The 26,851-nt window shown below is 44.7% G+C and overlaps 1 protein-coding gene across 2 annotated transcripts; it reads left to right on the top strand.

Moving 5' to 3' along the window:
• Nucleotides 1–26,851, top strand: TOP1MT (DNA topoisomerase I mitochondrial). 2 transcript variants are annotated; one of them, XM_087931812.1, is made up of 14 exons: nucleotides 1–424; nucleotides 4,018–4,133; nucleotides 4,309–4,430; nucleotides 5,086–5,208; nucleotides 8,048–8,235; nucleotides 9,425–9,569; nucleotides 11,664–11,807; nucleotides 13,817–14,002; nucleotides 15,819–15,887; nucleotides 17,596–17,710; nucleotides 19,496–19,623; nucleotides 21,190–21,284; nucleotides 22,374–22,523; nucleotides 24,201–26,851. In XM_087931812.1, the coding sequence occupies exons 1-14, from the start codon at nucleotides 327–329 to the stop codon at nucleotides 24,301–24,303; spliced, it is 1,782 nt and encodes a 593-aa protein (XP_087787938.1). In that variant the 5' UTR covers nucleotides 1–326; the 3' UTR covers nucleotides 24,304–26,851. The 2 variants fall into 2 exon arrangements, with proteins under 2 accessions (XP_087787938.1, XP_087787939.1); XM_087931813.1 differs by lacking the exon at nucleotides 1–424 and adding an exon at nucleotides 598–731.

The following is a 26,851-nucleotide window of genomic DNA, read 5'->3' as shown; positions in this document are numbered from 1 at the left end:
AAGCCAGGAAATACTTAACAAGACTACATTTCCCAGGTGCCTCGGGACATGGCCATGGTTGGGGGGGGGGAGGGAGGGGGGCTGTAATTGCACCAGAGTCTCGTAGCAAAAAGACACTCATAGCGGGTTGGAGCATTTGGCTGCCTCCTTTTTGCACGAATGCCCCGTGCAAGGAAAGAGCGTCGCGCGAGCCCTGTTTCATTTTGCAAAATGAAATAGATTGGCTTTTTTGCAAAGTGGGGAGTGCTCAACCGGGGTGACCTCCCTCCCCCAGCACCCTCCAATCCATCCATGTGGCCAGCTGCACATGACTGGGCTGGTGAGGCATGCTCAAGCATGGGACACGAGGCTCCCGCCTGCTTGTGCCCATGACTTTCACCCGGATTCGTGCAGCGTGCATCCGAGTGCTGGCCCCCAAAGCGAGGTACAGTGTATTATTGACTGCAAGGCGGAGACACGTGTCTTTGCGGGATGGGTGTGCAGGAGGAGCGTGGGAAGGATCTTCAGCGTTGCTGGGCATTAAGGAAGCATGAAAGGGAAGGCTGGTTTGATGCTCTTTGTAATAATTTTCTTTGGATGTTGCTGCATTTTTCTGCCAAGTGGGTGGACTAGAAGACCTCAAAGGACCCTTACAGCTCCATTTTGATTGATTGATTGAGTATAGGAGATGTGGTTTCCCCCCATCACGCTTGCTAAACAACTAATTTCCACAGTACTGTTACAACTATTTAGTAAGATTGTTTTACTATTCTTTTTCTCATCTTTCCTATCTACTTAGGACTATAACTTTGTTGCTTGTATCTTTGCAATTTATATTGGTTTATTTGGTTTATTTAATTTCCTAGTATGGTTTATGTTGATTGCTTATTTACTGTAGTGTCTTATTGACTTGTTGAAAGGCTTGCAAATGCCTTTCTTCCAAGGGTTCTTTTTTCCTGCTGGGAGTGCTTTCAGAGTAAGGACACAGACAGAGACAGCTATTTGGAAGCAAGTTTCTTTAATTTTCAGGAAGGCAAGAGATAGCAAGAAGTCTGCGTTCCTGGGGCTAGCCAGCTTTGTGTAATAAACTCCTGATTTTTATACCTTTTCTCCTTTTGTGTGTGAGTGAAATCCTATGGGGGGTTCCGTCAGAGGGTAAACTCTGCGGGGTGGTTTGATTGGATTATTAGTTTCATTTCTTATATTTGTTTAGTAGCAATCTCCTGTCTGCTATGGGTCTTTTGTCTTATTTGTTTTGCTGATTTGGCATGGCCTTTTGTTTGTAATTACTTGGCTTTTGTCTAGGGGGCTTCTTCCAATACCTTTTATCAAATCTCTTTTCCTATGCAAGTTTGTTTTATGGCTTAGCCTGATGTTCCCTTTGGGCTCTTCCTGCTTGGGTATCACCACTGTCCTCATGAAGTTCCCTTTCCACAGACTATCACTAAGTGTTATATCTTACGATTTACGATAAATGCATTTTTTTTAATGATGATTAGGATCATGGATTGTTCACTTATAACTTTTATGTACCCTGAGGGTTTATGCACAGGAGACAAATTCCTTGTGTGTCCAATCCCACTTGGCCAATAAAGAATTCTAGTCTAGTCTAGCCAATTATTCTTAGTGGCATGATGGCTTAATTTGGAAATAGTGGAATCCTAAGGCTGGAAGAGAGGGACTTGGGAGGTCTTCTAGTCCAACCTTTGCCCAAGGCACTAGTCCTCAGTCCTTTTTTTGTTTTTTTAATACTGCTTCCTAGGAATATGGTAAGCTGATCCTGCAGGCTTTTCTTAAAGCAAGTTAAAAATGTGTTTGCTTTTCTGAGCTCTCTTTGAGAGTCGCAATCAGCTCATATAAACTTGTTTATGGTATAAATAGAATTCTTAACATGTTTAGTGAGTGATAAAATATTATAAGATACAAAATACAAAAATAAATAGAAAAACAGTGGGGAGGAAGAGGGGAAGAGAAGTGAAGAAGGATAAGGGAAAAAAAAGAGAGCAAGAAAGATTGACTTCCAACTCTGTAGCAGTAAAATAAGGCATTAACATCAAATCACAACTTTTGGCTATTTCATAATAATATGAACAAGCCATTTCTGTAAAGATTAGATTAGATTAACAGACTTGGAAGGGACCTTGTAGATCATCTAGTCCAACCCCAAGATCTATCCTTTTTTTAAAATAACTTTTAATTGAACAAAAAACATTTAAAAACAGTGAACGTAGTGTAATCATCCTGACACACCTAATTGTCTTACATAGCTATTGCATATGATAAATAATACATATTTACATAGTATATACATAATACATAATGTATACATCAATATCAACAATTTTTAATTAATCCTGATCTATCGTTTTAACATCCTTATTTTAATTTACATTTTGAATCCTTCCTTTTTATCAACCAGTCGTAAAACTTTCCCCATATTTTACAATATTCAGATTCATGTTTGTTTTTTTAATTCCTGCATTAATTTAATCTATTTCTACACATTCATATCTTCTTAATTATTTTCTTAATTATTTTCTATTTCATCTGGAATTTCCTTAAGTTTCCATTTTAGAGCATATACTAGTCTTGCAGCCGTAATCACCCCAAGATCTATCAATCTATTCGGTAAAATCCAAAACCAAAATTGCATCCTTTTCCACTTCAAGCACGAAGTTCAGAAGCGGTTTCCAAGCGGAAATAAAAGTACTTATGTTCTTTTCAAAGTTGTCAGTTTTGCTATTTCAGCCAACTCCATCAACTTCTGCAACCCTTTGTCCCTGGTAGGAATCGAAGCCTCCTTCCATTTTTGTGCACGCAATAGTCTTGCTGCTGTCAACATATATAATAACAGACTTCCATTTTTTTCCTCCACAATTCTTTTTCCATTAAACCCAAGAAAAAAAAAGTTCTGGTCATTTAAATAAAATTCTTGCTGACAAATGTCTCAAACTTTTGATTTGGCCTTTAAGAACTTTACTTCTAAATCTTGAAAAAGGCACTCAGAATCTTGAAGTCCTTTTGATGGCGAATTCCTTCATTTCTCCCCTACTTAAACCCTCCCAACATTGAACCTGCAAGCCTATCATTATTGAGTTCCAAATTTATAAGGAGAAGATGAGACGTCAGACTTTTTGTCATGCCCCTGTCAGAATCTGATTCTGAGGGGGAGGCCAAGCAGCTGACAAGAGTGCGAGTGTGGCTACATTGGCTGTGGAAGAAACTGGAGAAGGGCACAGTCCAGCTGGGAATTCAGAAGAAGACCCAGGCCCACCCCTTCTTCATCCTAAGGCATGCAGAGAGGAATGGAGAAGGGAGCAAGGTGGATGGCGTGTCTTACGGGGGAGGAAAGGGCCCTGATTCCCTTCATTAGCTGCAGCTGGGAAAACAGGATTTCAAAAGGGCGTTTGGGCACAGCACCTTGCTGAAAGCAAAGCGTGAATTATCTTTGTTTGTCAAGTCTTATCTGCGTTCTGGCGTCTCCCAACTGTGTGTGTTTCATTATCTTTTGAAGTCTGCAATTCCTTCTGCACTGTCCAGTTAATTGCTGCAGCGTGGTTTGTGTGGATTTTTATTTACAGTTTATATGTACTTTGTTTTTGGACTGAATTTCTTCCATTTCAAGACTGTTCTTGGGAGAGTTTTTTTTTCTCAATCCGAAGTTAACTGGACATTGGGGGCAAAGTTAGAGACACAGAATTAAAGGGACTTTTCTTACTTATGTGACTGTGTTGCCTTTGTGCCATGCCCCGGGTCATCACACTGTTAAGAAGAGTTAGCTAACAATGATTAAAAACTAACAGTTAGTGAGTTTTTAATCATTTTCTTTTTTTCCTTTTTCTTTTTTTTCCTGTGTGTTGTGTATGTGTTTGTTTGATAGTTTAGTTCTATAATCAATAAAGTTTGTTTTTTAAAGAAAAAGAAGAGTTAGGACATTGAGACCGAGGGGAAAAAAAGATTTAGGGATAAAACGATACACCCAAGAGGTTCTGGGTCTTCTCGGATGATGTTAACCCTTTCCAAATTTCCTCTCGCCAGGTGGGAAGAGGAGAAACAAGACGACGGGGTCAAATGGCATAAGTTGCACCACAAAGGACCTTACTTTGCTCCACCTTACGAGCCACTCCCAAGCTCCGTCAAATTCTACTACAATGGTAGGTGGTTTTCTCTGGATTTGCATCCAAAGTGGAAGAGAAACTGCCTGTAGTAGCATCTCCTGAGCTTTGTAGGCGGGTGGAGAGAAGAGTTGGTCCTTACTATGATGAAAGGATAGCCATGCCTCATCACCTACTCACCGCATGGTCATCCACCTCTCTCCCTCTGTTGTAGGCAGGCCTATGAAACTCAGCCGGGCCGCCGAGGAAGTGGCGACGTTTTTCGCCAAGATGCTGGACCACGATTATGCACGCAAGAAGGTTTTCCGGGACAACTTTTTCTGTGATTGGATGCAGGTATCTGCTGGGGGGGGGGTACGTGAGGGCTATTTGGGAGATTATTATAGGGGAAGTGCCTCCCCCCCCCCACCAAAAAAAAAAAAGCAGAATGATGGAAAGGTGAAAGTGACAGGTAGGAAGATGAGGTTGCTTAGGACAGAATGTCCAAACTTGGCAACTTTAAGACTTGTGGACTTCAATTCCCAGAATTCAACTTTAAGACTTAATTCTGGGAATTGGAAGTCCACAAGTTGCAAAGTTTGGAGAGCCCTGGCCCTATTCTGTCTTTTACACCTGCTTCTTCAAGTGGTTATACTGGCTAGGGGGATTCTGGGATTTGAAGTCCACCCTTCTCAAAGTAGTCATGCTGACTACGCCAATTCTGGGAATTGGAGTCCATACTTCTTAAAGTAAGGCATGTCGTCTGGGGGATTCTGGGAGTTGAAGTCCACGTGGCTTAAAGTAGCCACGTTGCACAGGGAATTCTGGGAGTGGAAGTCCAATACTTAAAGTTGCTGTGCCGTCTGGTGGATTCTGGGAGTTTGAAGTCCGCACTTTAAAATTGCCAAGGTGGAGCAATCCTGGTTTAGAAGGTATCGTATTGAAGATAACTTGTTTTCTAAGTCAACTACAGCTTTCAGCACTTAGATGGCCTTCTCCTTTTCTCATGTAGGTGATGACTCCTCAAGAAAGGAAGAAAATCAAAGACCTGAAGAGGTGCGATTTCAGTGACATCCATCACTACTTTCTGGAAAAGCAAGAAGCCCAGAAGGCTTTGCCCAAGGAAGAAAAACAGGTGCAGACGTGATTGACGTTGGTAGAACCTGAGTGTCAGGATTCCGGCAGTGACCTCCATTTCAATCCTGAGTCTCGAGCCAAACTTCAAAAGGATTTATTGGGAGTTAACATATCCGGCACTGCCTGGGTGTAACTGACTCTGAGATACGTAATTCATTGTCACCCTTGACCCTGTTTTTCCCTCCACCCACCCCCCTCCGGGTGTATCATAATTTATATTCTCCAATGGGACACCTCCCTAGCCCAAAGTCATCACTCATACTCTCCAGTGAGAATTTTGCACGGCAGAAACTTCAGTCACCTAGTTACCATCTTTGAAAACATTTATGGGATGCAGTTTCGGTTTTGCAAGCTGCCGCACTGCTGCCCCCCTCCCTTTCTGTCGGCAGCTCTAAAAAGACCCTAGAAATATTTTATGAGTTACACCGAGGCCTTTTTCACCCCTTGTTGAAACTCGGCGGACCTTCTGAAGGAAGTCCATTTCTGAGTCTGCTCTCTGTTTGTGTGCAAGTGTCGTTTATATGCAACAAAGAGTAAACAACAGCCTAATCAAGGCATTCACATCAACACTGACAGGGCGAGCCACATGTATAGAAACAGAGAGTAAACTCACTCCCTTCTGGCACTGATGATGTTATCAAGTCGGGTCACGAAATGTCTTCAAGAAAACCAAGCTCAGAAGAACCCCTAGTCATCGTCTTCCTCTTGTTTCTAGCGCTGATGATGTTACTTAGTTGGGTTTCATTAAATGTCTGCAAGGAAGCAATCAAGCTCAGGAAGCACCAAGGATCTCACAGGCTGTTCTCCTCCTCCTCCTCCTCCTCCTCCTCCTCCTCCTCCTCCATTCCACAAACCCCACTCCCTCTTAGCACTGATTATTAGATTATCTAGTTACCTTGTCATTTGCTTTTTCACTTCAACTACCATTTCTGACTTAGTAATGCGGAGAGAGAGAGAGTAATTTACTAGAAAATAGTAATTTTCTAGTAAATCTGCATTAAGCTTGTTTCCCCTTTTCATCCTGTAACCTGTATTCTTCCCCAATTTTCTCCTTTTGTAAGTAATACGTAGGCGGTGGCTCAGGGGCTAAGACGCTGAGCTTGTCGATCAGAAAGTTCAGCCGTTCGGCGGTTCAAATCCCTAGCGCCGCATAATGGAGTGAGCTCCCGTTCGTCGTCCCAGCTTCTGCCAACCTAGCAGTTCGAAAGCATGTTAAAAAAAAAAATGCAAGTAGAAAAATAGGGACCATCTTTGATGGGAAGGGAACAGTGTTCTTGTTCTGACCCAAACCTGGTTCCACGAGAGTAAACACAAGGCAAAGGTAACAGCACGACCTTTTACTGTTTCATTTACGAATCCTGTTTCTTCACGGATAAAAGGCTGCTTCCAACTAATTAGCTCCCACAAGAAAGAGCCGTGCCCAGTTTTTGCAAGGCTGCCAAGAACAACAGATAAAGTTCCTAAACAATAAATCAAAGACTCTCCAAACACCAACCAAGATACTCTGAACGTCCACCAGGCTTGAGTGCAAAAGCTTCTTTGCTTCCTGCAAAGAACTCCGGTTTCTCAGCTGGCTTTTATCTCTTAAGGGAGGGGCCATCACCTTGCAGCCTTACTCCCGAGTCGCCTGTGCTGCTGCAGCTGCTCTTTCCTTTGATCAGCCCTTCACGCACAGGCTCCTCGGGGACCTCTTCATCATTGCTACCAGCCTCCACAATCTCCGAAGGCAGCACTCCACTCCCTGATGGTCCTGGCCTCATCCCTGCATCACACGCAGGCCCCTCATCTGAGTCCTTGCTCTCCGAGACCTCAGCTGTTTGCACCTGTTGCCGGCAAGCCACAACTGTGTTCTGTGCGCCTTCGGCGTTTAGTCATGCCGGCCACATGACCACGGAGAAATCTTAGGACAGCGCTGGCTCTTTGGCTTTGTAGCAGAGATGAGCGCTGCCCCCTAGAGGCGGAAATGACTAGCACGTATGTGTGAGGGGAACCTTTATCTTGACGTAATAATTCACGTAACTAAACATTATTTCTGCCATTGTACCCACAAGTCTCTGTCCTCATTCTTCAAAAAGTGTCTTGAAGTTTCATGGTGTTATCTGTCATTCGTACAATCCAGTGCTTTGTTCCTTTTCACCTTTATCTAGATTAGGCGTATGGGAAATAGAGGGTAGTTCTCAACTTACAACAGTTCGTTTAGTGACCGTTCAAAGTTACAACGGCCCTGAAAAGAGACGACCATTTTGCACACGGCCTTTACGGTAAGCCCCCATGGTCACATGATCAAAATTAAAAAGACGCTTGGCAACTGACTTGTATTTATGACAGTCACAGTGTCTCGGGGTCCCGTGATCCCTTTTTGTGACCTTCCGCCAAGCAAAGTCAAGGAGGAAGCCCGATTCGCTTAACAACGGTTTGACTAATTCAACAGCTGCAGGGATTCGCTTAGTAGGAGTGGCGCACTGGCCTAGCGGTGGAGCTCTTGCCTCACAATCCGGAGGCTGTGAGTTTCGATCCTAGGGAGAAGCGGATATTTCTCTCTCTGGGCACACTGAGAATAGATCAGCTGAACAAAACTCTACTGGCAACAGGAAGGGCATCTGGCCAGTAAACACTCTGCTAGCTCCATTCAGTTGCCTAGACTCCACCCCGCAAGGGATTATGGGGCCGTTAAAAGAGGAGGATGAGTGATTCACAGCTGTGGCAAGAAAGGTCGTAAAATGGAGCAGAACTCAACCAACGTTTTGCTTAGCAGCTTAGAAGTTTTGGGCTCGCTTTTCGGTCATACGTCAAAGACTTACCTGTAATCCCTTCTTTTTTGTGTCGTATCTTAATAGAGGTTGAAAGAGGAGGCAGAGAGAATCCAAGAGGAATATGGTTATTGCGTGATTGACGGGCATCGGGAGAAGATCGGGAACTTCAGAACTGAACCGCCGGGTCTATTCCGGGGCCGTGGGAACCACCCCAAAATGGGGATGTTGAAGAAGAGGATAATGCCAGAAGACGTCATCATCAATTGTAGCAAGTGAGTCTGGCATGGTCTCCATGGAAGCGGTTCTGAACCTTGGCGACTTTTAGGATGGGTGGGACTTCAACTCCCAGAATTCCCCAGCCAGCATGTCTCAGGATGGTACAATGAGGGACTTGACGTTCTCAACCCCCCCGTCCCTCCCCCTTATTAAAAACAATTACGTTCTGGTTCTGTTTTGCTCATCGAAAGAGAGCCGGTCAGCTGGAGCGGTTAAGGCACCAGGCAAGGAGACAGTGAGTTCTAGTCCTGCCTTAGGCCTGAAAGGTGTCTGGTTGACTTTGGGCCAATCTCTGGAAGATTGTGAGTTCTAATCTTGTCTTAGGTATGAAAGCTGGCTGAGTGTCTTTAGGCCAATCCCCAGGAGACAATGAGTTCTAGTCCCGCCTTAGGCATGAAAGCCAACTAGATGGCTTTGGACCAATCACCAGGAGACAGTGAGTTCTAGTCCCGCCTTAGGCATGAAAGCCAACTAGGTGACTTTCAACCAATCCCCAGGAGACAATGAGTTCTAGTCCCGCCTTAGGCATGGAAGCCAACTAGATGACTTTGGACCAATCACCAGGAGACAGTGAGTTCTAGTCCCGCCTTAGGCATGGAAGCCAACTAGGTGACTTTCAACCAATCACCAGGAGACAGTGAGTTCTAGTCCCGCCTTAGGCATGGAAGCCAACTAGATGACTTTCAACCAATCCCCAGGAGACAGTGAGTTCTAGTCCTGCCTTAGGCATGAAAGCCAACTAGATGACTTTCAACCAATCCCCAGGAAACAGTGAGTTCTAGTCCCACCTTAGGCATGAAAGCCAACTAGGTGACTTTGAACCAATCACCAGGAGACAGTGAGTTCTAGTCCCACCTTAGGCATGAAAGCCAACTAGGTGACTTTCAACCAATCACCAGGAGACAGTTCTAGTCCCGCCTTAGGCACGAAATCCCACTGGGTAATCCAATTACTAACATAGAGTGGAGAGAGGTTTATGGGACTTCTCCATGCTTGGACAGTCCTGTTGCTCTCCTGATTACTTTTCAAACATAAAACTCCCCTCCCCCCGGCACCTTTGTGATGTCCCAGGACACGACACAGAGATAACACAACCATCTGGCTGTTCAAACCGCCCTTTTATTGCTCCGAATTTCCCCAAACGTTCCCCCTCCCTCAAAAAAAATATTTCTTTCTCTCTCCCAGAGATTCAAAGGCCCCTCGGCCTCCACGCGGTCACAAGTGGAGGGAAGTCCGGTGCGACAACACGGTTACCTGGTTGGCATCCTGGACGGAGAACATTCAGGGCTCCATCAAATATATCATGCTGAACCCGAGTTCCAAGCTGAAGGTGAGGCCCCAGTCATTGACTTTGGAGTTGGTTACTCAATGCCAGTTGCCTGTTAGGTACAGGTAGACCTTGACTTACAATAGTTCACTTAGTGGCCGTTCAACGTTACGACGGCACTGACAAAAGTGACTTATGACTGTTTTTCACACTTACGACCATTGCATTGTTTTTTTTGCACTTAGGACCATCCCTTGTGGTCATGCGTCTTCTGACTCAGGCTTCATCAAACTTAATAAAACACAAACTGAATTTAAAAGTAAAACCCTTTCAATGTGACACTGGGAATTACTTGCCTTCCCAGCCAAAACTCATTATACACAGTTCCTCTAGATAAGAGCACGCTTTTCCGTGCTGCAGAATGCTGCCAAGAAACAGAAGTCCAATTAAGGCTAATCATAAACCAAACCAAAAACCCGGAAAAAAACCAACCAGAATGCGGAGCTTCAGGAAGGACTTGGGAGATTACTGAACTGCTTTGCTTCCTGCAAAGCTCTTTGTCATTGAGGTCTGATTTTTATCCCTTAGGGGAGGAGCAATCACCTCCCAGCCTTTCTCCCGAGTCGCCCCTGCTGCTTCAGCTGCTCTCACCTTCTGGCACTTCTGCCCATGTGCACACTGGGAACAGGCTCCCCTTGTTCCTCTTCCTCGCTGCTGCCAGATTCTGAAGGCTCCAGAGGCAGCACCCCACTCCTAGATGGTCCTGGGCCCATCTCCGCATCCGACGCAGGACCCTCGTCCGAGTCCTCTCCGGACTCGCTGACTGGTTCCCTTTCGTCCTCGCTGTCCGATCCCGCTGCCATCCACACCGGCTGCTGGCGATCCACCACAACGTGATTGAAATTTGAGCCCTTGGCAACTGACTCACATTTATGACCTTCCGACAAGCCAAGTCAATGGGGAAAGCCAGATTCACTTTAACAACCGTGTTCTTAACAGCTGCTGTGTTTCGCTTGACAACGGTGGCAGAGGAAGGGTTGTAAAATGGGGTGAAGGCTCATCGCTTCACAACCATCTTGCTGAAGAACAGAAATCTGGGGGGCTTGCCCATCGACCTGGCACGTCAGACGGTCGCAAAAAGGGGACCACGTGGCTCCTGGGATGCCGCAACCATCCTACATATGAGTCGGTTGCCAAGGGCCCCAATTTGGATCACGTGGCTGTGGGGACGCTGCAACGGTGATTAAGTGTGAAATCGGTCATAACTCAATTTTTTTTTTCAGCGCTGTTGTAACTGAATCGTCTCTAAATGAATGGTTATAAGTCAAGGACTGGAGGTCCACACATGTAAAAAGGGGAAGGGCTTTAGTCATGCAGGCGAGGGCATCATTTTGACTTTTCTCTCTCTCTCCCACTCACTCTCTCTTTCTCTCTCTTTCTATGCCCCCTCTTTCTCTCCCTTTCTGTCTCTTCCCCTTTGTGTCTTTCTCTTTCTGTCTCTTTGTCTTTCTGTTTCTGTCATTCTTTCTTGCCCCCCTCCTCTCTTTCTCTCCTCTCTCCCTCTCTCTTTCTCTCACTATGTCTCCCTCTTTCTCTCTTTTTCCCCTCTTCTCTCTGCCTCCCCCCTTTCTGTTTCTTTCTCTCTTTCTTTCCTCTCTTTCTTTCTCTCTCTATATCCCCCTCTTATTCTCTTTCTCTGTCTCTCCCTCTCTTTTTCTTCCCCCCTCTTTCTCTTCTCTCTGTCTGTCTCTCTCCCATTCTGTCTGTTTCTCTCTTTCTCTCCCTTTCTGTCTCTCTCTTCCTCTTCCTCTTTGTGTCTTTCTCTTTCTGTCTCTTTGTCTTTTTCTCTCTTTTCCTTGTTTCTCCCCCCTCTCCTTTCTTTGTCTCTCTCCTCCCTCTCCCTCTTTCTCTCCCTTTCTATGATCCTCTCTTTCTCTCCCTTTCTATGATCCTCTCTTTCTCTCTTTCTGTCTCCCTCTTTCTCTTTTTCTTTTCTTCTCTCTCTCTCTCTTCTCTTTGTCTCTTTCCATTTCTATCTGTTTCTTTCTCTCTCTCTCTCTCTCTCTCTCTCACACACACACACACACACAAGGAGAGAGAGAGAGAGAGAGGCCTTTGCAAAACTGCTAGCCTCACAACAGTCCTCTTTTCTTCCAGGGCGAGAAAGACTGGCAAAAATACGAAGTGGCGCGTCGGTTGAAGAAGCTAATTCACCGGATCCGACGTCAGTACCGGGCAGACTGGAAATCCAAGGAGCTGAAGAAGCGGCAAATATCCGTGGCGCTCTATTTCATTGATAAGGTAAAGGAATTCCACCGCCGAGTTTATCGCTGCCCAAACCGTTGGCCTCCTTCCCTGCATCTCTTCCCAAAGATCACGTAGAGGTGGACTTGAAATCCACAGACGGGAATATTTGTCGCTCAGATATTTTGAGGTTTGAATGGTGGGGTCCTTGGTCCTGTCCGAGTTCAGTTGTTTTCTTGCAGATGTTTCATGACCCAACTAGATAACGTTGTCAAGCTAGAAAGGAGTGGGAGGAGGAGGAGGAGGAAGAAGATTGTGAGGGTCATTAGTGCTAGGATGTTGGGTAATGAAATATCTGCAAGAAAACATCAAACTCAGATATCACCAAGGACCACCACCACCACCTCCTCCTCCTCCTCCTCCTCCTCTGTTCTTCCTTTCTTCTTCATTCCACCAACCACACTCTTTTCTAGCACTGATGACGTTACCTAGTTGGGTAAAAGAACATCTTTCCAAAAGATGTGTAAGAAACAAGGAGATCCTGAGAAATACATACCCACACAACCACACCCACCCACGCGCGCACACACGATTCAAAATAAAGTCATACAAAATACAGAGCTAAAAAGAAAAAAAAATCACAGAACACAAAACAATCGAAGAATTAAAAAGGTGCATCAAAAAATAAAATAAAATGCATGATACACATATGTGAAAAGCCAAGTTCTGAGAGCATCCCTTTTCTTGGAAAAAATGACCCTCTGGCTGCTCTCGTGGTGTGGAGACAATAATTTGGTCCTCAGCACCAATAAGACCAAGGAGCTGATAGCGGACTATATAGAAGGAACAGATCAGACGTCCAGACCTTGTTTATCAATGGAGACCGAGTGGAGCAAGTGGCCAGTTTTAAGTTTCTGGGTGTTACCCTGAAAGAGGACCTGACCTAGGATGCTCACATTGCATCCCTGGTCAAAAGGGCCCAGCAGAGATTATACTACCTGAGGCTTCTCAGGAAACAACAACTGGATGGAAAACTGCTGGTGACCTTCTACTGCTGCACCATAGAGAGTATCTTAACTTACTGCACCTCTGTATGGTTTGCCAATTGCACAATGGCAGATAGGACGGCACTCCAGAGGGTTAACATCACTGCCCAGAGGATCACGGGTTGCACTCTCCCCTCTTTGGAAGAGCTTTATAGCTCCCGCTGCCTTAAGAAAGTTCAAAACATTCTCAAAGATCCATCTCATCCTGGGCACCCCTTTTTTTGAACTATTACCATCTAGCAGCCGGTACAGGATAATAAAAACAAGGATAAACAGGCTGAAAAACAACTTCTATCCCTGGGCAAGAAACTCTATTGAATTTTACTGTATAGTGCAATATTAATGCAATATCAGAGGTTTTTAATTCAGTTTTACAGAGTGTGAAGGATGTGTGTATGTGTGTGTGTGTTTATGTATAACTAGCTGATAACCTGGCGTTGGCCGGGTATTTATTTATCCTAATCCTGTATTAGACAGGAAAATTCTGTAGTCGGGACTCATGGTGTTGTACTGTGTCGCGCAGTGTTGCACTTCTTCTGTTCCTCCACAAGAGGGAGCCCTGTGAAGCAGTTATCATGAGAGAAGCCATTTTTAAGGCATTTACACACCCCTAGGGGTGTTAGGGGTGTCTTACCCACCACAGTATTTGTTTCCAGAGGGTAAGTCATCTGTGTACCAAGTTTGGTTGAAATTGCTCAAGGCGTTCCAGAGTTATGCTGAGTATAATATATAACGTAACGTAATGTAATATAATATATAATATAATATATAATATATATAATGTATAATAATATATAATTATAATATAATATAAAATTATATATAATAATATATAATATAATATAATAATATGATTATAATATATAATAAATATAATTATAATATAATAAAAATAAAGATAGAAGATAGGTAGATAGAGATAGATAGAAGATGTACAATGAAGATGACACTTAATTCCGTTATATGAGGTGCAATGACAATGAAGTAAAGTAAAGCTCACCCTTCTTTGCCTCTTTCCAGCTGGCCCTGAGGGCGGGAAACGAGAAGGAGGAAGGCGAGACGGCTGACACGGTGGGCTGCTGTTCTCTGCGAGTAGAACACATCGCTCTGCACTCACGGCAGGGCGGCAAGGAGAACGTGGTGGAGTTTGACTTCCTGGGCAAGGACTGCATCCGTTACTACAACAAGGTGTCCGTGGAGAAGCAGGTGAGCCAGGAGGTGGCCCGATCCAACTGGGCGCTTTCCAAAGAGCATCAAACCCTGAGAACGTAGACTTGACCTTTCCCAGTCTGAGATCTGGTAATATAGAAATTGTCGTTCCGAAAGACCTAGAAGAACCCCGTTATCTGGGGAAATCTCCAGCAGGATCAGCCAATCAGTAGAACGGTTTGCCCTCCAGAAGTTGTGGGTGCAACACTGGAGTTTTTTAAGAAGAGACTGGACAGCCATGGTCTAGGGCAGGGGGGATCTTCAAACTCGACAGCTTTAAGACTTGTGGACTTCAACTCCCAGAATTCCTCCTCCAGTCTTGTTAGCTCAGGGATTCTGGGAGTTGAAGTCCACAAGTCTTAAAGCTGCCAGGTTTGCAGACTCCTTGGTCTAGGCCTACCCGCGCCTGTATTTCAACCTCCGCCATTTTAAGACGGGTGGACTTCAACTCCCAGAATTCCTCCTCCAGTCATGTTAGCTCAGGAATTCTGGGAGTTGAAGTCCACAAGTCTCACACTTGCCAAGTTTGAAGACCCTTGGAGTAGGGTCTCCTACTTGAGCAGGGAGTTGGATTAGAAGACCCACCAAGTTCCCTTCTAGCTTTGTTTTTCTGCCTTCTACTGGAGATCTTGGAAACAGAAGGTCAGTTCTGGGCAACTTGGTAGAAGTTCTGAATTATCTGTCTTGGAGAAGGACTGAGCTATCAAAACCTTTTCTCCATTTGTCTCCCCAAGTAAGGATGGAGTAGAAGAAGAAGACAGAGTTTGGTCAGAATCTATATATAGGCCACACAGCCTGTTTTCAGCTGGCAGAGTGCTGCAGGAGGCCATAGAGGGTGAAAACGAGGCGTGGGGAGGCCCCACATGGATTCCCCGTGCCCCGTTTTGGCCAGCAGGAGGCATCTGTCCCAACCCCTGGCCCATACAGGAGAACACTGCTGATCCGGCCCTCAAAGAAATCCAGTTTGACACCCCTGCTCTACAATATTTAGAAGCCAAAGTTGAAGATCTCCAGAAGATACACATATTTTTTTTTCTTCTGAGGCCTCCACCTTGTGGTCACCGCAAGATGGAACTGCTCTGTACGTCTCCCATTTTCTGAATTCACTGTTCCAAACAGTGGAACACTGTTCCACTTGGTTTGATTTTCAGCCAGGTAGGCTCCAACCCTTCGATGATATTGGATCTTCTTCCCTCTTACCCCGAGTCTCTCTTTCAAATCTTGGTAAACAAGATCTGACGCTGCATCCAGTGATGCCGTCGTGCCCTTGTTGGAGTTTGATTCTGAGGGGGAGATTGAGCAGCTGACAGGGAGTGGGATGTGGCTCCGGTGGCTGTGGAGGAAACGGGGGAAGAGCACAGTCCGGCTGGGCATTCAGAGGAAGACCCAAGCCCACCCGCTCTTCATCCTAGGGCACACAGGAACGGATAAGGGAGCAACATGGTTTACGAGAGAGGAAAGGGCCCTGATCCCCTTCATGGGCTGCAGCATGAAGAACAGGATATAACTGGGGAGTTTGCACATGGCTCTTTGCTGGAAGCAAAGCGTGCATTATCTTGGTTGAGCCTTATCTAGGTTTTGGCATCCTCCCAACTGTGGTTGCCCCTTTGTAGACTGTCTTTGGGAGAGTTTGATCTCCATCCAAGGATAATGGGACATTGGGGGCCAAGTTGGAGGCATTAAAGGGAATTTATTCTACTTTGGCGACTTGGTTATTTTTTGTGTCATGCCCTGGGTCATCACGGGTGCTTCCGATGCTGTAAATTTTTTTTTTTTTTGAGGGCCTTAACCGTGAGTTCTGCCTTTGCTGCAGGTGTTCAAGAACTTGAAGTTGTTTATGGAGGCGAAAGAACCTGGTGATAACCTGTTTGATAAGCTTTCTGTAAGTGCCCGTTGACTTGCCTTGAATTTTGTACCCCGGTCTGTCATCTTTGAGGGTACGTTTGCATTCTCGCACTTCATTAGGTCTGAGGCAGAGGGAAACGTGAGGATGGAAGTCCATCCCGGAATCCAGGACATGATGATGTGAAATTATTATTATTATTTTTTTTGAAAACAATTTTATTGTTTTTTTAACAAACAAACAAATAGACAAAACATAAAAACATCAGCTCTCATCCATACTTATGTACAAACAGTGTTGTCGGTTGGTTCATCAGTTTTGTGCATACATTTCGTAGTCATAATTACAATTACCTTACATAATAACTCTTATTATCAATCCAAACTTAGATATCCTCATGTCATTATATAAAAAAAAAATTTGACTATACTTTTATTCAATCATGCCTTATGAGATAACTATGATTAAAGTAATTTATTCTATAACAAATCATATAATCATACCAATTCTATCCTAAAAAAAAGAAAAAACATTTTATAAATATAATGTCAAATACCAGAAAAGAAAAGAAAAGTAAAATCAATAATATTCCTTATTGTCTAACATTCTAAATATTCTATTTTTGTATTTCATCATCCAGCCATTGATAGAAAAGGTCCCAAATTATATAAAATTGTTTATCTTCTTGCTCTCTAATTTCAAATGTCAATCTACTCATCTCAGCACATTGCAATCTTTTCTTGATAAATGATGATGTGAAATTATTTGATAGTTCAGTTTGCTTAAGCAAGTGTGGATCTAAGTCCCAAAGGTACTTTTTTTTTTTTTTTCAAGAGGCAACTGGACTTCCTTGTTTTGTTTGTTTTTTCCTTTGAAGATGTTTTGCTTCTCATCCAAGAAGCTTCTTCAGCTCTGACTGGATGGAGATTAACGGGGATCTAATGTTTATAGTTTGGGGTTCTGTGGCGGACGAAGATTAAAACACAATTATGTGGGATAGTTTTCTTTTTGAATATCTTCCGTTTGCATTTCAATTCAAAGTCTCATGATCTCCTTGTCTAGGGGTCTCCAGAGTTGGCAACTTTAAGATTTGTGGACGTTTAACGCCCAGGATTCCCCAGCCAGCCAAGTTTGGAGACCCATCTCCTAATTCATACGGCAGAAGTCGCTTTCATTACCACCACAAAACTCTTTAGCTTGCTTTCTCCTGGACCAAAGATGACAGAAAGTGGACTAATTAGCTCATCCTACAGCTACCTTTTAGGGAAAGAGAAATTACTTGAGAGCTGGAGAAAAGATAGGGGTGTGCCTGAATTAAATTCCTGCGCTTTCCAGAAATTGACGGTCAGCTGAGAGCTCTTACCTGGGCCACTATTTTTCCCGCTCCTCTTCTTGTTAAGAGTTTGCAGCAGAAATTCAAATCCAGAGAGCACACACACACGACTGATTCAGCAGGATTCATTAACTTCTTTATATACATAATAGCACTTGAAGTAAAGATTACAATACCAATTGTAGATTCTTCCGACGTGGTAAAGGTTACAAGCAAAACACGAACAGCAACTTCATAGCTCAGAGCAGATTAGTCTCAGTTTCGGAGCTGTGAGCGCGGAGCTAAGTCGCGCCCAGACTCCTTCCGGTCTCAGCCCCCAATTCAGCTCCCATTGGCTGACCTTGTTACCCATGTTTTTTGCCAGTTCATGACTATTCTGACGCTTCTCTAATTTACTCCCACTTGGCTTTCCAGACAGCAACGCTGAACAAACATCTCCAGGACCTGATGGATGGGTTGACAGCAAAAGTCTTCCGGACTTACAATGCGTCCATCACGCTGCAGGAACAGCTGGGAGCACTGACCAATGGTAAACCGAAATTGAGGCGTTGCCTTCTGAGATGTTCAGCTTTGGGGCCTCTGTTAATCCTAGCAGAATTTTTCCGTGCCTCTAGAGAACTTTCTTTTTTTTTTGAAAACAGTTTTATTGATTTTTAAAAACAAACGAAACATAAAAACATCAGCTCTCTTCCATACATATATACAAACAGCGTGTCGGTTGGTTCATCAGTTTTGTGCATTCATTTCATAGTCTCAATTACAGTTACATTGCATAATAACTCATGTTATCAATCCAAACTTATATATCCTATTATCGCTATTGGAAAATCATTTGACTATAATTTTAGTCATTCATACTTTATGAGATAACTATAATTTAGGGAGTTTATTCTATAACAAATCATATAATCATACCAAATCTATCCTAGAAAACACTTTATAGATATGATGTCAGATAACAAAAGAAAAAGCAAAGATATTCCTTGTTATCTAACATTCTAAATATTCTATTATTAGAACTTTTAATGGGACATATTTTGGGGATGGAACAGAGAAATGGATTCATATTCCAAGCAGTAGCGAGGTGGCTCAGCGGCTTAATGATGCTGGAGATGGTCTCTGCTTCAGCGGTTCGAGTCCTAGCACTGCATGGCAGGGTGAGCTCCTGTCACTCAACTTCAGCTTCTGCCCACCTGGCAGTTCGAGACTGTTCTATGCGAGTAGATAAATAGGTACCACTTTGGTAGGGAGAAGAGTTGGTGCTCTGTGCAGGCATTCAGATTCCTACTGGCTTTGAACCTTCCTGGTTGCGACACTCATTTGTGAGGTAGCTCTGGTGGAGGGAGGTGGCCTAGGTTGATGTTGTGGGAAGAGCCACTTATCTTTCTGGTGCGAGACCAGGTTGCTCACCTATGGCACACCAAGGGAAGCAGACCTGTAGACATCGCAGGTACATCCTAGTCAGTTCCTTGGCATTTGGTCTCCCTGTGATGGTAGAAGGGACGGGGATTGGGAGAGTCATTTCAGGAAACTTTTCTCTTGTGAAGGACACTACCAGTTTGATGATCCTGATTGCAATTAATCGGTGGAACAGGTTGTCTTCAGAAGTTGTGTGCGTTCCATCACTGGAGTCTTTTAAAAAGAGCCCGGACAACCGTTCGTCTGAAATAGTATAGGACTTCCTGCTTGGGGTTGGACTAGAAGATGCAGATTCACAGAATTGGAAAGGGACCTTGTAGGTCATCTAGTCCAACCCCCCCCCAGCCCAAGCCAGAGACCCTACACCATTTCTGACAGATGGCAGTCCAGTCTGTTCTCGAAAGCTTCCAGTTATGAAGCTCCCACAACTTCCGAAGGCAACTTCTGTTCCATTGGTTGATTGTTGTTGCTGTCAAAAAGTTTCTTCGTATTTCCAGGTTGAATCTCTCTTTCAGTTTCCATCCATTATTCCTTGTCTGGCCCTCAGGGGCTTTAGAAAATAGCTTGACCCCCTCCTCTCTGTGGCAGCCCCTCAAATATTGGAACACTGCTATCCATGTCCCCCCTGGTCCTTCTCTTCACTAGACTAGCCGTGCCCAGTTCCCGCAACAGTTCATCGTATGTTTTAGCCTCAAACCTCGTTTAATCATCCTGGTTGCTCTTCTCTGCACTCTTTCCAGAGTCTCAACCTCTTTTTTATAGTGTGGTGACCAAAACTGGATGCAGGACTCTAGGTGTGGCCTTACTAAGGCTTTATAGAGTGGGATTAGTACCTCCCTTGATTTTGATGATCTTGATCCCTTGAGCTAATTTCTCACACACCTTGCACCCACAGAGAAGGACTCCCTGGCTGCTAAGCTCCTCACCTACAACCGAGCCAACCGAGCTGTGGCCATTTTGTGCAACCACCAGCGAGCAACTCCAAAGACCTACGAGAAGTCCATGAAGAACCTCCAGGCAAAGGTGAGACAGTAGAAAAAGAGGTGGACGCACCCATGATGTCAAGATTGCCCTAATGAAATCATGAGCCTCGAGCCAAGCTTCAAAAAAATTCTAAAGATTTATTAGGGGCAACATGCTGGCATTAGCCTAAATGCAGCCAACTCTGGCATACGTCATTTTACAGTCACCTGAGACCCTGTTTCCCCCGCTGGGTGTATCACGGGCTGGGTGTCATCAATCACGCTCTCCAATGAAGGGTTTTCCCAGGCAGAAGATCCGGTAGCTTAGCTACAATCTTTGTAAGATAAGAGTTATGACTCTGGTTTTAAACTGCATTTTCGATACTGGAGTCCTTTGTTTAGGTTCGAAAACAGACGGGAATGTTTTCGAGTGACAGCATACTTGCTTGGAGGTTGGAGGGGTCAATTTGTGGCCGGTATAAAAAAAGAAAACACCCCAGGTCATCACACTAGGGAACCTCATCAGTGCTCTGAACACCATCGTTAACACTGATGATGTTCCCTAGCTGGGTCATGAAACGCTTGCAAGAAAATCAACGAGCTCAGAGAGCACCAAGGACGCCACAATTCAAGCCTGAGCTACAAAGGGTGGAATTGTCTCTTCTGTTGGAAGAATATAACCGATTTGTTCTATTAGGAGAATAAATCCTCACGTCCTCTGGAGTAGAAGCATCAGGAAGGCTGTTGACATGTCTCTCCTTAGATTTTGGTTTTCAAGCCTAAAGGCACCTGGTTCCTTGAGGTGTACTAGCCTCTCACCAGCCATGTTGCACTTCTCTGCACGCTTTCCAGTTTTCGATGAAGATCAGACTCAAGTCCTTGATTATCCATGGAGACCGAGTGGAGCAAGTGGCCAGTTTTAAGTTTCTGGGTGTTACCTTAAAAGAGGACCTGACCTGGGGGGCTCACATTGCAGCCCTGGTCAACAGGGCCCCGCAGAAATTATACTACCTGAGGCTTCTCAGGAAACAACAACTGAATGGAAAACTGCTGGTGACCTTCTACCGCTGCACCAGAGAGAGTATCTTAACTTACTCCACCTCTGCATTAGTTTGCCAATTGCACAGGGGCAGATAGGACAGCACCCGAGTGGGTTAATGTCATTGCCCAGAGGATCCTGGGTTGCCCTCTCCCCTCTTTGGAAGAGCTTTATAGCTCCTGCTGCCTTAAGAAAGTTCAAAACATCCTTAAAGATCCATCTCATCCTGGGCACCCTTTTTTTTTTTTTGACTTATTACCATCTGGCAGCCGGTACAGGATAATACAAACAAGGACAAATAGGCTGAAAAACAGCTTCTACTCCAGGGCAGTGAGTCTACCGCGTTCTACATTATAGTGCAATATTAATGCAATATCAGGGGTTTTCACTTCAATTGCATAGAAGGCGAAGAATGTTGTGTTTGTGTTTATTTTCATAGTCATGACCTACCGTGAAGGGGATATTTAATTTTGTTGTAACGAGGTGCAGTGACAATAAAGTAAACTAAAAAAAGGTGTTTCATCTTCAGAGACTTTGTTTACACAGGACAGAGGGCTCCGTTTTGACTTATTCATTTGGTATTTCCAGATAGGTGCCCGAAAGGATCAGCTGGCCGAGGCAAAAGCGAGGCTGAGAAAGGCCAGGGCAGAACACAAGTGCAAGAAAGAGGCGAAGTCAAAAGCGTGAGTGAAAACCTTGGCTTCTTTTTTTTTAAGCCTGGGGTGTTTAATCTCACCGATGGCCATCTCTCTTTATTCTCATTGAACGGCATGTTAGATATATGTCCGTTTGAACTGGTTCAGTCTAGTGGTGAAAGCACCAGGCTAGAAATTAGGAGAGGTGAGTTCTAGTCCTGCCTTAGGCACGGAAGCTGTCAGCCCCCCAAATGCTGACAAAAGCCAGCTGGGTGACTTTGGACCATTCACCAGGCGACTGTGAGTTCTAGTCACAAGAAGCATGAAAGCCGGTTGGGTGATTTAGGGCCAATCACCAGGAGACGGTGAGTTCTAGTTCCTCCTTAGGCATGAAAACCGGCTAGGTGACTTTGGGCCAATCACCAGGAGACGGTGAGTTCTAGTCCTGCCTTAGGTATGAAAACTATCTGGGTGATGTTGGGGAAATCACCAGGAGATGGTGAGTTCTAGTCCTGCCTTAGACATGAAAACCGTCTGGCTGACGTTGGGACAATCACCAGGAGACGGTGAGTTCTAGTCCTGCCTTAGGCATGAGAACCATCTGGGTGACGTTGGGCCAGTCACCAGGAGACGGTGAGTTCTAGTCCTGCTTAGGCATAAAAGCCAACTAGGTGACTTTGGACCAATCACCAGGAGACGGTGAGTTCTAGTCCTGCCTTAGACATGAGAACCGTCTGGGTGACGTTGAGACAATCACCAGGAGACTGTGAGTTCTAGTCCTGCCTTAGGCATAAAAGCTGGCTACATAACTGTGAGCCAGTCACTTTCTCTTAGCCCACACAATCCAACTCAGGTAACAGGCCAGTCAGTCAATTCTTGTCACAACCAGTGGATCAATGCTCATTTCATCCAACAAAAAAGCAAAACGCTGCAATTGTGGGGGAAAAATGGGTGGGAAGAAAAAAAAATACGTATATGCACGTATTTGTGGGGATGCTGGCTTTGAGTCTATTAAAATGTAATTATAAAATAATTGCCCATGTTGGCTGGGGAATTGGGGAGCTCGAAGCCCACCCATCCTGGAAGTGGGCAAGGTTGACAAAGACTTCTACAGGGGATGCCTCTGTTTTGCAACAGTGCCGTCGAAAAGAAAAAGAAACTGGTGAAGAAGATCGAAGAACAGCTGGCGAAGCTGAAATTGCAGGCTACGGACAAAGAGGAAAACAAACAGATCGCGATGGGCACCTCTAAGTTGAATTACCTGGACCCCCGCATCACCGTGGCCTGGTGGGTGAAGGGCAGCTAGAAGGGGGTTTAGATGGATGGGATTCACATTTTTGGAACCACCAGTTCTGGGGGCGGGGCTAGGTGGGCATGGCCATGTGATTGGGTGGGTGTGGCTTTTTTTTTGCAGCACCCACCCCCCTTTTTTTTCCTCCTGGGCCTCAGGGAAACCTTGTGGGAGGAAAAACACCCCCTCCTGACGATCAGCTGTTCTGACGATCAGCTGTTCTAATGATCAGCTGTTCTGATGATCAGCTATGTCAGGATCGCCCTCTCTGTCTTTACTGCTTCAACCCGGAGGCCTTCCCTGGGGCCCAGCCTGCGCCCCCTTTTCGCCTCCTGAGTGAAGCAGTAAAGACAGCGAGGGGATCCTGGCACAGCTGATCGTCGGAACAGCTGATCATGGAAGGAGGAAAAAAAAGTAATACCTTAAGGACTGACTGGTCGGGGAGGGAAGGGCGGGCGAATAGGAGTGGGGCCATCCGGGGGCACGATTTGCCAGTTCTATGAACTGCACAGAATCATAACAACTGTTTCTAGAGAACCGGTTTAAACCGGTAGACTCACCCCTGGGTTCAGAATAGTGGTTCCCAAAGTGGGCGGTACTGCCTCCTGGGGGGCACGGTGGGATGCCTTAGGGGGGCGCTATGAGGCAAGGGGGATGGTAGGGTTACGCTAAGAGGCGGCGGGGGGGCGTTCGAGGCACTGGCCGGCCCTTCAGGTTCACCCATTGATTGTAGTAACGCTCTGGAGTCGGTATTCTAACCATTACGCCACTACAGCCCGTCCTTCCTTCCTTCCTTCCTTCCTTCCTTCCTTCCTTCCTTCCTTCCTTCCTTCCTTCCTTCCTTCCTTCCCACTTAACAATAGCACTTAGACTTATATACTGCTTTCCAGCTCTAAGCGGTTTACAGGGTCGGCCTCTTGCCCCCAACAATCTGGGCCTTCATTTTACCGACCTCGGAAGGAAGGAAGGCTGAGTCAACCTTGAGCCTGGTGACATTCGAACTGCCAAATTGCAGTCAGCCGGCAGTCAGTAGAAGTAGCCTGCAGGACTGTGTCCTAACCCATGGGCCACCAAGAAGTTCAACCCTAAGCTTCATATACTCTCAACTTCTGGAGGCTGTAGATTATGTTATCTAACACATTTTGATAAGACATCTGCTATAGAGAGTTATCTACCATAACATTTCTTGATTACTATATAACACGGGTGTCAAACTTGCCCTGTCACATTGTGACGTGACATTTTGCGACGTTTTCCCCATTCATGGAGCTGGGGTGGGCGTGGCCTGTGCGTGACGCATCCAGCCCACGGCCCACAAGTTTGACCCCCCCCCCCAACCTAAGAAACCTAAGAAACAGTTGGACAGTTGCTCAAGGTTTGTGGAATTTGAGCTATTTATGTAGGAGGATGAGTGGCAGAATCAGAGGGGGGTGGAGTCAAAAGAGGAATCGGCCTAGAATCCCCACATAGCCACAAACAAAATCCAACCTCCCTTGAATTCAGTTAAACCTGATCAAAATCCTAGCAATCTTGAGAGAACTGCTTAAAATAGAAGTGCCCATCGGGATCAACGTCTTGCCGTTGATCCTGTTATGATCCTTTAATTGCCTCCTCCAGTTCGGCTTTGATGCTGACGCGTGTCCTTCCTTCTCTTCTGCATTCCTTGACTCTAGGTGCAAGCGGTTTGATGTGCCCGTCGAAAAGGTGTACAACAAAACTCAGCGAGAGAAGTTTGCGTGGGCCATTGCGATGGCGGAGGAAGATTTTGTATTCTAAAGGGATCTAGGCTATTCCCGGCTTGTTGTGGGGCCGCTCGTTGGCATGTTTTTGTGTGCCTTTACTAGCAGGGAGGGCTGTTTTGCGCCTACAAAATACATCTAAAGGAGAACGGAGAGCCTGTTTTTCCTACTTCCGTGTAAAAGGGGGACCGTCCTCCTTTATTTATTTATGAGTAGCATTGGTTCTCCATCCTGGTCTGTGAGGATGCTGGACCGCTCACAAGAAGAATAGTTCTGGAACAGGATTAGTCAGTGTTCTCATAGCTTCCTCTTCTCGGTTTCTCAGGGATGGTCGCGGCACGAGAAGATCCAACTGTCTTGAACTAAACCAGGAGTCTTCAAACTCAACAGCTTTAAGGCTTGTGGACTTCCACTCCCAGAATTCCTCCTCCTCCAGTTACGTTAGCTCGGGAATTCTGGGAGTGGAAGTCCACAAGTCTTAAACATGCCAAGTTTGAAGACCCTTGAACTCAACCTTCAGCTTCTTTCCCCAAGACTTTTAGGAAAAGCCCCTCATGAATTGGAAAGTTAGGTTGGGTAATGTATTGTAAAACTCAACTTCTTGAGTTCTTGTACACCGCTGTTCGTTGAAGGCCAAGTTCTTGATGTCCTTGAGATATGGTGGACCACCAACACAAAAGAAAGGAGCTAAAGATCTTTGGAACAATTTGTTACATCTAGAGGATCTCTAGTGCAGGGAAAGACGTATCACCGTCATGTTCCCTTGGCTCATTCAATGTTGTCTTCTAATACTTTGAGGAGACACATGGAACCCAGGAAGAAATGAGACTTGTATGCCATGTGATGCATTTTCTAACTTTCCTCCTCCTTGGGTGCTCCTCAACCACCTGAAGTCCTCACCCTTTAGTGGGGAATCTCAAACATCAGCTAGAACCAGCTGAGTGGCTTCTTTTGGGAGAAAAGACACAGAGGGAGATCCCTCCATCCTTAATTGGACTTTGGTCAAGATGCCAGCAGAGGTGCCTTCAAAAATCTGGATTAGAAGAAGAGTAACTCAAGACTGTTCTACACACAGTTTTGGCACACACACTAACGAGAAGTTAAATTTGTCACCGAGTATTTGTAGTAGTCACTGTGCAAAATTATTCCAGTCAGGAAAGATCTGTAGATGTTACCATGAACATCTACAATTCATGGCCAGATTAGCAGTAAACATCTGCAATTCATGGCCAGACTATGATGGTTTGGTTTAGTACACAGTGTAGCAAATGCTAGACTTTCAAACCAACAAAAGACACAACATTTACACCAGGGTTACGCAACTATGACCCTTTCACCTCAGCATGGCTCAGGAATTCTGGGAGTTGAAGTCCACAGATCGTAAAGAGGCCATAGTTACTCAACCCTGGTCTAGACTACCAACTTCTTGAGTGACGAATTCCAGAGTGTATCTGGAACCATTAGTAGGTGGAATCTACTAATGGCTCCGTTCCCTGCAGAATTAATATTCTGGGTCATCTAATGAGTCCAGGTTGATAATCTTCCCACAAAAAGGAGGGCGGTGGCAATTGTAGGGTTAAAACGTTTCAATGCCACAGACTAAACATTCATCAGTTTTACTTGTGGGCACACACGTGCCTTATTTCAATTCTGTTTCCTTAATTCAGCCCTTGAGGTTGGTGCCCCCAGTGATTAAAAGTATTCTTAGATCTTTCTAGGGACACTTTCAGGTTTATTGGGTGTTTTTCTGAGAACAAGATAAGGTGGCATTACAAAACAAATAATATTTGAGTTTCTGATTATGGGCTGTTAATCAAAACGGAAAAGAATTCGCTCCAGAATCAGTTTGCTTACCTGGTAAAGCATAAGAGAAAAAATAATAATAAACTTTTTCTAGTTCAGTGGCCATCATAGGAATGAATGCTGCTGATTGGGGGTGATCGACACTTGTATCCAAGACAGAAGGAGGTGTCACTTTGGGTATAGCATGCTTAAAAGTTTAAATGCCAGTTTTGTTTGGGGTTTTGGCTGAATGCACCAGAGACCAGTCAAGAAAGCGGCTAAGGGGTTTACTTATTAAAATAAAATTTTGCACAGTTCAGTATTTGAATATCTTATTTCCATCACTATGTGAAGGAAACAGTGTGGAATGTTTCAGAGCACGGAATTTGCACTTTGAATATTTTCATATGAATTTGCCACTACAATAATTTTATCATGTGTATTGATTTTTTTTATCCTCCTGCGAACCCTGTAATACAACGGGAATAACAAGAGAAGATCTGTTGTAATATATGTCGTAACATATTGCAATAAAACTCTTCTGCTGCTATTTTCCCAGAAACTCTAGGTGGTTTTATTCGATTCCAATTCTAGGGCCTTTATTTTTTTATTTTTTTTAAAGAAGTGTATACTGTCCCTGGACAGTTTTTGGGACTGTGTCTTTCTTTTGGCTTGTTCAATTGGAGGATCTATTTTTAAATGTATTTGTTTTTTAAGATCAATCGCAGGACAAAGAGTTTTTCCTTGGATTGACGTGTTTTTCTAACATTTCTTGCAACCAATTAAAATGGTGTTTGAAAAGA

The sequence above is a fragment of the Pseudonaja textilis genome, chromosome 3 (assembly GCF_049901715.1).
Source record: "Pseudonaja textilis isolate UNSWEBS1 chromosome 3, rPseTex1.2, whole genome shotgun sequence".
Lineage (NCBI taxonomy): Eukaryota > Metazoa > Chordata > Lepidosauria > Squamata > Elapidae > Pseudonaja > Pseudonaja textilis.
Note: the sequence above shows the minus strand (reverse complement) of the source record. Positions and strands in the feature narration are given on the sequence as shown.

What these genes read in the sequence shown, in the direction of transcription:
- TOP1MT (XM_087931812.1), top strand. Translation starts at nt 327, where the DNA reads ATGCTCAAGCATGGGACACGAGGCTCCCGCCTGCTTGTGCCCATGACT. An exon ending in TGCCCAAGGAAGAAAAACAG is followed by an intron (nt 5,209 to 8,047) that starts GTGCAGACGTGA and finishes GTATCTTAATAG; the next exon opens with AGGTTGAAAGAGGAGGCAGA. An exon ending in CGCTCTATTTCATTGATAAG is followed by an intron (nt 11,808 to 13,816) that starts GTAAAGGAATTC and finishes GCCTCTTTCCAG; the next exon opens with CTGGCCCTGAGGGCGGGAAA.